At 39.1% G+C, this 12,365-nt stretch overlaps 1 protein-coding gene and 1 pseudogene across 1 annotated transcript; one reads left to right on the top strand and one right to left on the bottom strand.

The window, feature by feature from the left end:
• The first annotated feature begins 3,925 nt into the window (after nucleotides 1–3,925).
• Nucleotides 3,926–7,509, top strand: LOC119332375. The gene is made up of 4 exons (XM_037605561.1): nucleotides 3,926–4,214; nucleotides 4,494–4,777; nucleotides 5,619–5,839; nucleotides 6,706–7,509. The coding sequence occupies exons 1-4, from the start codon at nucleotides 4,009–4,011 to the stop codon at nucleotides 7,279–7,281; spliced, it is 1,287 nt and encodes a 428-aa protein (XP_037461458.1). The 5' UTR covers nucleotides 3,926–4,008; the 3' UTR covers nucleotides 7,282–7,509.
• Nucleotides 7,510–10,610: 3,101 nt separating this feature from the next.
• Nucleotides 10,611–11,077, bottom strand: LOC119332527 (annotated as a pseudogene).
• Between the last annotated feature and the right edge of the window lie 1,288 nt (nucleotides 11,078–12,365).

The raw sequence follows: 12,365 nt of genomic DNA, 5'->3' as shown, positions 1-12,365 counted from the left end.
TCCCTATATGTAACTAATATGTGAAAAATAAATTTAGACACTATTTTGTACAAAAGTAGCAAGTACAGTGACTACAAACGTTCTAGCCCGTGCTGGTGCACAGGTTGATGATTAGTTTTTCTAATCAAATTTTATATAACATATTAAATTTGAAGTCACGGTTTAAAAGATACGGATACTTTTAAGAAAACATTTTATATGTACTGCAGGTTGATTAACCCAACTATCATGGAATGTACAATATTGTTATGTACGTTGTGTCACGCTGGAGATAATATGTTCGGGCGTAAAGAACAAGGAAAAGGAAATATCAGTCTGATCAAAGCAATATTTAATGAAGAAGCTGTATGGGTCGGTCAAAAATAAAAAAGCAATTCCGATACCTTGCATGTACAACCTATCACATACACAAAGTTTATCGTCGGACACAAACGATTAGGTTAGTTTCCTGAAACAAAGAGAAAAGAAGGGGGGCCTACGTCGGCCATGACACGCACAAGCATATGACATCTACGTACATGCCGCTTGGGTGAGTCCAAGCAATCTACAACAAGCGCACTTGCCCATCTAAGTCATGTACCAATGTGAAAAAACTACGTGCAAGTCTTTACAAAAACATGCATCCAACATCAGACAACTTGAGTCATGCGTAGATATTAAAAAAAATAGTCATGAACATATAAAAAATGTACAGGTAGGTCTTTCCAAGAAAATATAGGTGCAAGTCTTTCAGAAAGAACATGCATGCAATTCATCTAAAAATATACATACAATTCCCAAAAAAGGAATTGGTGATCAACGCCGCTGAGATAATATTCGGGCCAAGCAAACAAGCATTCAACCTGTACAAAACAAAGCCACTGAATTTATCATTTTAAGTTGGAATCTACAAGAATGTGGTTCATCACAGATGATCGAGGTTTTGAGTCAGATTGTTCAAAATAAACATACTAGATACATATACTATTAGGTGGACAAACAATACAATCAAATTTATATATGAACCTCTTGCGTCATTTAAATTTTTAATACTATATTATACGTTATGTAATTTGGGATAAGGAAAAAAGCAACTTAATATACATGCGACCCACATAAATGAAGCTAACTTTTGATATATATTCCCGCAAAAAAGGCCCAGAATATATATCTAATTTATTTCGTAATTAAAACAATGAACAAATAGATTGCATCATTACTTTATCGTTGATTTAATAATTTTAACGATTTAGATAATATGTATGGCTGTTAAAGCACGAAGAAAAGAAAATATGAGGCGGATCTGAACAATAGTAAATAAAGAGTAGTACAAGTTAGTTAGAAAATTTGAGTCGGATCAAAACAACGGTTAATAAAGGAGCAGTACGGGTTTGTTAGAGAAATAGCGATCCCAAGTTTTAGTGTCTTGGGTGAAACTGAAATAAATTTGACAGTCTAATATGGATTTGGCAGCATGCAATATATATAGTTATTGGACCAACAATAAGGGAACATCTCTCGGGTGATATCTATCAACATGCATGGGTTTCTTAAAAATGGATAAATGCATAGAGGTAAGGTTAAAATAGTTGTTGAGTACACATTGTATGGACAAACACTATGCGTGTGTGAACCATTGGTTACTCCGAGGCTTCACACAATTCAGGTGGTGGAGAGGCGACATCTTATACCTCAAGTATTAAATGGACAAGAATCACTTAGTATATGAGATAGATGAAATTGGGTGATTAAAAACAATGACAATATACTATGTGTGCGGTCAATAAGTGTATTAATTGCATGACACAAAAAACAGTGTCCTCGCAAATTGAAATCATGCTAATATTCTAATGGCATAAATCGACCTAAAACAAACATGAAAATGACCAGAAAGAACAAGGCACTCCAAGAGTGAGCACAAAGGAAAGTATGACAATATGTTTTTAATAGCAAAAATAGTAGGGAAGACACATATTGTGCCATTTTATATACTTTTTTGTGCAAAAATGTACAATGGAGGGATGGTATTACCTCATATGCAGAAGTGAGAAACAATTAAAATAAATAATGCCCCCCCACCCCCCCCAAAAAAAGAAGTGGAAGAAAACATCTCGAAGGATGACACAAATAAATTATGTCTAATGATGAGATAGATTAAAGAAAAGAACTCTACTTAATCCTAGCTAACGATGGGAGCTAGAGTGTAAACTTTTTTTTTGCGGGATCGCTAGAGTGTAAACTGGAACTTACATATTAGTATGAAAGTGTTGTTTTTGCATGGCAACCCACGGGATCTTTAACTTCCATTCTTAAACAGAAACATCACTATTGATGACTTAATAGATTGTTCAGTTGTGCACCTGAATAAGATAAGACAGTAGATCATGTAAAACAAAAATTGTATAGTCATGTGCTAATATATGTGGGACAAATAATTCATAGTCATGTGGTAATATGGCTATATAATTTATAACATTTAGAAATTCTATTATAAATAAATAAAAATAAACATTTTGCAATTAGAAAAATAAATAAAATACAAATAAAGAAATAATCATAACAATGTGTAACTAATCTAGCCGCGCAAATGCGCGGGTCACACCGCTAGTTTCCTAACAAAACAAAAATCTGACTTAAAACTGTCGTGTGGGTTGATTATCAATAATTATCTGGGGTTTTCTGCAAAAGTGAAAATCTATGCCTACTAATAAAGCAAAGTGCGTTTCTCCAATATTTTCATCCGTTCATCGTCGAAAATATTTTTTCTATTCGAGGTGGTACTAAATTTTTGTGCATCTACTAGAAAAGACAAAAAGTTTCTCCAGAATTCCGCATTTGGGCCGGGCGCACTCCAGCCCAACAAAGCCAACCCAGTAATTATCCTGCCCAGGCGTTAAAAAGAGCTTATTTGTCGCACACACCGACAAATAGTTCAAGGAACGCACAGGTCGCCCAAAACTGGGCCGGGCCATTTAAATGTTTCGTTTTCCTTTTCACTTTTTTTATTTTGCTGTGAAATAAAAATATACAAAATATATTCACAATTTAATTTTTTATTCAAATATTCAAAAATCAGCATTATAAAACTTTATTATTGTTTTGAAAAATATTATAAACTTAAAAAAACTGGTTTCGGAATTTTCTCAACATTTAAAAAATGTTGCCATTTAAAAAAGATTCTGTTTTAGAATTTTTCGAGATTTTTTTATAAAGTTAATATTTTATAAAATGTTCCATATTCCAAAAAATATTCCTATTTTATTGAAAAGTTCACAAAAACAAAATAATGTTTGCGTCTAAGAAAACATTTTTAATTTTTTTTCTGAATGTCCCCCTTTTAAAAAAATTAATAATTTTGTGTTTTTATAAAATGTTCATGGTTTCAACATGTTTTTTCGAACTTAAATAACAATTCCTCTTTCTAATTTTTTTGTTTTCTTAATTATATGGAATTTTCTAAAAATAAATGTTCACATTTTTTTAACTGTCCGGGCTTTCAATTTTTTAACATAAGTGCTAAAATAATCAAAGGGAATAAACCTTCGTAATAAAGGGACATTCATACCTGATTATGCTTGTGTAAGAGGATTTATGCGCTGCAATTAGTAATCCATCTGGTTACACTGTCGTAGGAGAGTGGTCGAAGCAACCGTGTACCGATGGTCGTCACACATCCACCAAATGAGGAGGCATGCAAAAGAAAAATGGACGAGTTGGGTGCTCGCCACCACGCCTACCAACTCCACCACTATTAAGATTTCACGAGCCAAACATGTCCAGTGAGAAGGCCGCAACTTCTTGCTCTCTCGCCTACCATTGTGGAGACCGTTTTTTAACACAATTAATTATCTTTTTGTTGCTTGTCGTAAATAAAATATCTCTCCCGTTGCTTGAAACGCAGGGGCATATGTGTGCTATTCTGATATAAGATATAAGAGAGTAAAGAAGACCGGCCCCGTGCGTTCAGCCCTTTCCTCTCCCCATTCTCCACACCGGCACACCCCACCTCTGCCGCCGCCGCGCGCTCAGATGCCAATCCTCCGTCAGATTTTTCGTCTCCTCCGGCGACCTGGCGTCGCCATCTCTCATGACCCACTGCGCCGCCTCTCCTCTACCTCGCGACCTCTCCTCTCTTTCATGGCCTCTGCCCCGCCTTACTGGTCGCCACCACCGCTTGCACGGCGAAGTTTCCCTCTCATGATGGTTCCAGATCTACCTGTCCGTCGTGTTTCCCGGTATGCTCTCATCATCTGATGCCAAAATTTTCGCCTTTAGTTTCTTATTATTATAGTTTTGGATCTGGATTCTGACCAACTGTGGTTTTTTACCCCTTTTAATTATCCGAGCGTATTCGAGAAAAATCCCTTTTAATTATCCTTATGTGTTGATTTTTGTAAATAAGGCAGGGGGTGTGGGGTCTTATAGTTAATCCGACGAAAATGAAAGGGGAACCGAAAAAGAATTGAATTTTCTGTCGGGTGCTCAGATTTGCTCTTTATTCTCTTTGGTGATAGATTTCCACCTGGATCTCGGAGCATGACTAGTGGGACAACCTTGCAAGATATGAATACTATAGCCGGCAAACATGATGCATCTTCGAATATTGTGGACATCTCTGGTTGTGATGAAAACGGGAGGAGTGCAACCAATAGAAGGAGCGCATTGGTAGCAAGCGATGCCGAAGAAGATGATATTCTTGACCTGGGATTTCTTCCAAAAAGCACACACCGTGATGGTTCTTTATACAGGAACACTCATTCGTGGAAAAGGATGTATAATGTTGATGACTGTAGTGAGAGTAAGTAAATAATCTCTCTTTACCTATTTCAATTTGTTACAAGCACCTTTTTCAAGCTATAGTGTCAACTGATGTGTTCTCTGTTGAAATCATCTGGCTTTTTTTCTTTACTTTCCTTAATTTTACAAGTTAAATGTAGATGCATTGGCATTCAGGAGTTGCATTTGTTAGGTTTTGCAAAAGTAGGGGAGGAAATTCTTCAGATTCCTGCATTACCTTAGTTTGGTTATCCTGGGCCTCCACCAACCCACCCCGGTTCGCCACATGACTGGTTTTTATCCTTTTTGTTGTCACCATGTACCGTACAGAAATATGTTCATAAACCGCATTTTTAGCACATATTTTTGTACCATGAGCATTGAAGTAGGTTTAGTTGCTCCCAAGTATGCAGGATCGAAAATTATGATTTTTTATTATACAGACTGATGTTATCTACCATCAAAATAAAAAAACTAACTTACAATAAGACTTCTAGAAAGTGAAACAATAGAATATTTTCATCAAGGGCTGAATTGATTTGTTTTAGTAATTCTTCGGGTAGACATAACAAATAAATAAGTTTAGGGGGTTATGAAATAATCTGGGAGGGTGAAATGGACCTTTACTTGCTGACATGATGAAATGTTACCTGCTTTTCTTTGGGTTTCCTAAAACAAAAACCTTTGATGGAGTGAAATTCATAGTAGAAAGAACATCGATAATTTTCATTTGGATGAAAAGGAAACTTCCAATAGGGCCATGGAATCCTCTAGTGACACGCTTACTTTTTGTATGACGACTATTTTTTTCCTGTATTGTTTTCCATTACAATTTAACTTATTTCTTTACTTCTTTTATGAAGCTCGGCTACCAGATCCCACAGATTGTGACATCCGCAATGGAGAATGCATTCGGCATCAACCTAATCGCGTGTTACAAATTTTCTCATTAAAGTTGGCTGAACTTACTCTGGATCTTGGCCCAGTAGAGTTGTATGGATACATAGCAGTGCGGGATTATCTGGATACATTGCGTAATTATGTTGTCAATATAAGCAGGGATGATCCCATCATTGTGAAGCAGGTGCGAATCCATACTTACCTACGATTATTTCAAGCAATAAGTCTACTTAATAACCCCCTCAAGTATAAAACAATGTATTTGTCCCCTTGAAGCATTCCATATGGTTTTAAGTACCCACTGGGGAAGTTCTCACATTAGGTGGATGTTGCAGTGTGGGCGAAACCATCTGAGGAAATGATTTATACAGTAGGGGGGGGGGGTCAAATACCTGACTTATGTCAAATCTATTCATTTCACATTGTAAGGCCAAACCTAGTGTATGTATGGAACAGCAAGCACTCTCAAGTCTTGTGATTTATCTGTACAGACCTAGCAGAATGGTAGTTTGGATTGTTTAGGCCACCATTACACCAAGTTTATATTGTGGAAAGGTGATTTACTATGAGAAACTTATAAAATATGGAACTGAGTGAGTATATCATGTATTCCAAACAAAATCAAACAGAATAGTTCGGGCTCTTAGTTGCTACTTAACACACCAGCATGAATCATTGCATCACTATTAAGTCATTTTGTTTTCTCTTCTCATTTCGACATGCTTATGTAAAAATTGGGATCTGAACAATGTCAAATAAATACCGAGGGCCAATTTCCCCCCCCCTCCCAAACACTGGTGTACACTATGTAACCAGTCAGTTTGATATGTGGCAAAGATGTTGGTCAGCAATTGTAAAGTATCACAAAATTAATGTTGCAAGTAAAACAGCTTAGAGAAGTACACCCTCTGTTCCTAAATGTAAGATGTGTTTTGGTAGTTCAATTTTTGAATTGCCAAAACGTCTTACATTTAGAAACAGAGGTAGTATAAAGCTTTAGTTGTTTCTTACTTCCATATGGAGAGCTACTAAACAGTAACAAATTTGTAGGGTTCTCTCATCGACATGGCTGGCCCTAAGCGAGGGATAGATTTGATTTCCAGTATTCTAGTGGAATATGACATGAGGATCAAGGTAGGTGAGGAAGAAAGGGATGATTACCAGCTGATTGATGGTGTAACAGACATAGACGACCTGGGCCCATGGAATCGTGCATTGAAAAATCGCATCCAAGGCGACTGTGGTGCGGTTGACTTAACCATAGCACGTGTTGATGACGCAGTCATGGCGAATATTGAAGTTGCCGTGTCAGAAGTGCAGAGCAGTTTTCATCTGCGCTTGCGCTGTTTTATCGGTGGTTATAACGAAGGAATTCGGCTCTTCAATGGTACAGTTGGCGAGTCACGTCATTTAAAGAGGTCTGTGGTTGCTGTAGTGGATGGTTCCACTCTGGTTTTGAAGTTCAAGGCGGCCTCGGGGCCATCTGGTTCAGCGGAACGATGTTGTTCCTTCCAGGCAGACACGCATGGACTTGATACTCGAGAGATAAAGACTGATTTTGGGTTGATCTCAGTGAAGGTGACTTGGTCGACTCTGCGTACCAGGCTTATTGTAGGGCTTGAATAAAGTTTGTCAAAAAGTTGTGTCTGAGGAATGGGCCAAGACCCGGTCAACAGTCTAGAGTGAGTTGTACGTGGACACTGTTGAACTGTTTAGGATATCTTTACATGTTTCTGGTTAACATGTTTCAGTACTATTACCTGACAATCCTAGCCATTTGGGGTACACTGGTTCTGGTATCTGTACATAGTGTTGTTCGTGCTCAGTCAGAGCATCTCAGTCGCTTTTTGACTACTTGGAGGGCAAAAAACGGCTCCAGCAACTTCATTTTTTAAGAACCACCAAACTTTGTTAATTCATGGTTCACAAAACTGGGAAAATAAATGTGATCATGAGGCTGTCCCAACCAGACATGTCTACCACAATCTAAAGAATCAAAAAGCTTGGCTAGTAAATGGGCTTCTCTATTCAAGGCCTGACTCTCAGAAACAAAAACTACAATTAAATTTGGTTGTCCTTAACTTAATCTCAGCTACAATCAGACCATGAATACCAGTGCAGCCCATGTTGATATCATTAGCCACCTGCTTAGAATCAGTAGCCACTAGAAAATTGTGAAGTAGAAGATCATCCGCCAAAGATAGAGCTTCCCTGCAAGCGATACCTCTAGAGTTGAAACTTCTCTCATGCCATGAATTACTAGCGTACATGATCGCAAGTAATTCCCAGAAGAGTCCATGCATACAGCCACCGCAGTGCCTCCTATACCAGATCTAACAAAATCTGTGTCAGTATGAATTTGATGAAGTCCCTCTTCGGCCAAAACAGTTGCCCAAAAACCAAAAGTTGCTGAATTTTGTTTTGGGTTGCCCTAAAACAGGGCACAAGTATTGTATATTTTGGGTATGACTGCGGCACATTAGAACCCAGTTCCTTCCACTGAGATATGGGTTCAAGAAAACCAAGCAGTTGTTGTGTTTCTACTAGCTAAACTTGGTTTGTTCTCCAGACAATATAATAAGAAACCTATTTGCGTTGGCATCACGGTTCTAATATTCCGAAACTGTTTGATCAGTGGTGCAGTGACATTAGTCTGTAATGTGTTCGACAATGGACACTACTTCAACGTTGCCACCTGCATTTCTCTTAGTCTTAGATGAAGCATCTGGTGTTGGCACAGATGTGGTGTCTTGGATGAAACTCTGCTGAAAGTTTGAGTCCATCAGCAGAAAATGAATTTGTGTTTTCACAAAGGTTGAATTCTGAACATGGTGATGCTGATGTGCCCGGACACTCGGCCTATAAGTTTCAGTCATTTTCATTAGCACCTATCATTTTGAATATGGCGATGCTAATGCACCCATGTTTACTCAGAAAATGAAAATGCAGGCGACTTGCTGCATTTTGCTGCGCACCCGGAGTATATTTGGTTTAGCACATGTCGTAAATCTTCCGAATAACATGTGAACAAAATTCAGGTTTGATCCCATATAACACTATAAGAATACTAGTTTCTGCAGATTACATTGTTGGCATGCTTTGTACATCAGCTGACCTTTGTTTAATAAAATTAAGAGATTTTTTATCTGCTGCAATAGTTGTATAACAACTTTCGGTAAGCAATTGCGGAGCATCTTTTGCTTGCTTCTTGTTTTTCTCTCACATGTTTGAGTTTGGATGGAACACAAAAAGGTCGCAGGGGTTGTAAAAGTCACGTGGATTTCGTCGTCAAATTTTGTGTTCCATTTTCAACAGATTGGCTACAGTCTGGTTGAAATTTTGGACAGTTGAAGGGTAGTGTACTTACTAGAAGCGGTTGCGCGACTTGTCGCGCCATTTTTGAAACAAGTGTTTGTTCAGTATTGGACTGCTTACATTCGAGACTAACTTTTATGGACCGGCTTCTTGTGTCGAGGTCAGCTCCCTTTTTGATGAAATTTTAACCAGGGAAAAGAATATTCGCCTCATAACCTTATCTCTAATCACTTGACAAAGAACTTACCAACTGTAGCTAGTTTATACTCCCTCCGTCCTAAAATAAGTGTCTATACTTTGTACTAACGTTAGTACAAAGTTATAATAAAGTTGAGGCACTTATTTTGAGCATGCTCAATTATACTTATTCTGGAGCGAGCTAGTTTAGAGAATCAACCATAATTTCATCAATGCCATTCTAGTTGTACAGTGCATTCAATAAGATAAAATGCACCATCTGAAAACATTAATTTTGCCCGTTAGGCATGCCGGCCAAACATATTGTGCCGCATGGTGGGGTGTGGAAAACCAAACCAGACGAAAATCAACATTTCCTTAGGTGGCATGTGCTTGTTGATAATGATGACATCAACATAAAGAACACACTAAACTAAATTTTTCAAATAATATTTTTTGGAAAATTTAGTGAGTGAGTAATAATGGTGAATATATCATTTTACAAGATGAATTTTCACATTAAAATGATGCTAAAAGGTGATCATCATTAAAAATTGCCATGAAATCACATTTAACATTAATGCCACATGAATTTTCAATGCAATTTCCAATTGGTTCAACTGTATTCAAAAAATTGAAACATGATTTTAGCATAATACTAGATTTATTTTCAATGCATAAACATAAAAGGAACTGAAACAACTTAGAAAGCACTAAAGATAAATAAAATGATTGATACCATAATTAGGTCCATTATAACCCACGGAAAAACATTATAAAAATCTCTCATCATTAAAGTAACTTTCAACATAAATTTGAGCTCATATTTCTCATTTGAATAGTGCATACATAATTTATATTTTCATAATATAGCAGAAAATACACTGGAAAAACATTTTCATAACTCGGCCCAAAACCTATTGGTGTTATATATTAACTTCACTGGCCCAACAAATAAATTCATCCAAAAGAAAAACCATTTTGTGCGACCATAGATATAGAGTCAACCAGGCCATAGCCTGGAGGAGAAATTGGTCCATTCTATTTTTTTGCGGGTCAAAATTGGCCCATTCTACGACTGAATTCTGGACAGCATTTCCGCGTGGTTCTCGTCTGTCCGATCCAGTCGGACGGTCAGCACCGTGCCTTATAGCGGTAAAAAATTGCATATCTTTGATTGGTTAGTGCAAGTATCTTTATTCAAACGGCGAGGCAACATTTGCCTCAAAACAAATTTTCATATCTTTGATTTAGTGGATTGGTGGTAAAAATATATGAACGGATGGGAAAAGATTATTGTGCAGACAACTGTTGTGATTGTACGTACATGTAACCTGGCCTCAAACATTATGGCTTTAAAGAGACTCAAACACTATTCAAAAAGTTCCAACCAAAATCATACGCAAGAAAAAAAACCAAAGCTACACCCTCATGGAAAAGCGAGCGACCATAAGACCCAAATTCTAGCAGGCACCGCCCCTGAGGGCGAGCACGAGGTGGAGCACGTAGCCGCCCTTGACCTTGTACTTTTGCACCGTCTTGTCGGCGGCCATCTGCTTGCCATCGAAGATGAGCCTCTGCTGGACGGGCGGGATGCCCTCCTTCTCCTCGACGTGCTCCTTGATCCTGTCGGACGTGTCCGTGGGCTCGATGTTGATCCCGATCTCCTTGGCGGTGGGTGTCTTGACCTTGATGGTGGTGCCGTTGCGGAGGCGGAGCACCAGGGGATGCGTCGACTCCTTGTGCACGTTGTAGTTGCCAGCAAGCGACCGTCCTCCAGCTGCTTCTCGGCGAAGATATGAGCTGCTGCTGGTCCGGCGGGATCCCTTTCTTATCCTAGACCTTGCCCTTGACGCTGTCCACGGTGTCGCTGCCCCTCCACCTCCAGCATGATGGTTTTACCTGTCAGGGTCTTCATGAAGATCTACATCGTCTTAGGCGAGTCGCGACTTGAGTCGTCGAGGCTTCACTGGCGGCGAAAAGAGTTGTGTTTCGATCTCTTCTAGGTTTCTTTCGGGGACGGGGACCTCGGACTACGCGGATACACAACAAGGACGAAGGGACAGAGTGAGAAAAGCGAGGATTCATGTGTGTGTGTGTTGGAAATATGCCCTAGAGGCAATAATAAATTAGTTATTAGTATATTTCCTTGTTCATGATAATCGTTTATTATCCATGCTAGAATTGTATTGATAGGAAATTCAGATACATGTGTGGATACATAGACAACACCATGTCCCTAGTAAGCCTCTAGTTGACTAGCTCGTTGATCAATAGATGGTTACAGTTTTCTGACCATGGACATTGGATGTCGTTGATAACGGGATCATATCATTAGGAGAATGATGTGATGGACAAGACCCAATCCTAAGCCTAGCACAAAGATCGTGTAGTTCGTATGCTAAAGCTTTTCTAATGTCAAGTATCATTTCCTTAGACCATGAGATTGTGCAACTCCCAGATACCGTAGGAATGCTTTGGGTGTACCAAACGTCACAACGTAACTGGGTGGCTATAAAGGTGCACTACGGGTATCTCCGAAAGTGTCTGTTGGGTTGGCACGAATCGAGACTGGGATTTGTCACTCCGTGTGACGGAGAGGTATCTCTGGGCCCACTCGGTAGGACATCATCATAATGTGCATAATGTGACCAAGGAGTTGATCACGGGATGATGTGTTACGGAACGAGTAAAGAGACTTGCCGGTAACGAGATTGAACAAGGTATCGGATACCGACGATCGAATCTCGGGCAAGTACAATACCGCTGGACAAAGGGAATTGAATACGGGATTGATTGAATCCTCGACATCGTGGTTCATCCGATGAGATCATCGTGGAACATGTGGGAGCCAACATGGGTATCCAGATCCCGCTGTTGGTTATTGGCCGGAGAGTTGTCTCGGTCATGTCTGCATGGTTCCCGAACCCGTAGGGTCTACACACTTAAGGTTCGATGACGCTAGGGTTATTAGGAAGACTTGTATGTGATTATCGAATGTTGTTCGGAGTCCCGGATGAGATCCCGGATGTCACGAGGAGTTCCGGAATGGTCCGGAGGTAAAGATTTATATATGGAAAGTTGTTGTTCGGGTTCCGGGAAAAGTTTGGTTTTTTCCGGTATTGTACCGGGAAGCTTCCGGAAGGTTCCGGAGGATTCCGGAGGGGTCCGGAGGTCCGGAAAATGTTCCACCACGTCCAATACAGCAACATGGGCTA

This window comes from Triticum dicoccoides, chromosome 7A (assembly GCF_002162155.2).
Source record: "Triticum dicoccoides isolate Atlit2015 ecotype Zavitan chromosome 7A, WEW_v2.0, whole genome shotgun sequence".
In the NCBI taxonomy this organism is placed as follows: Eukaryota; Viridiplantae; Streptophyta; class Magnoliopsida; order Poales; family Poaceae; genus Triticum; species Triticum dicoccoides.
This window is presented reverse-complemented; position numbering and strand designations above follow the sequence as displayed.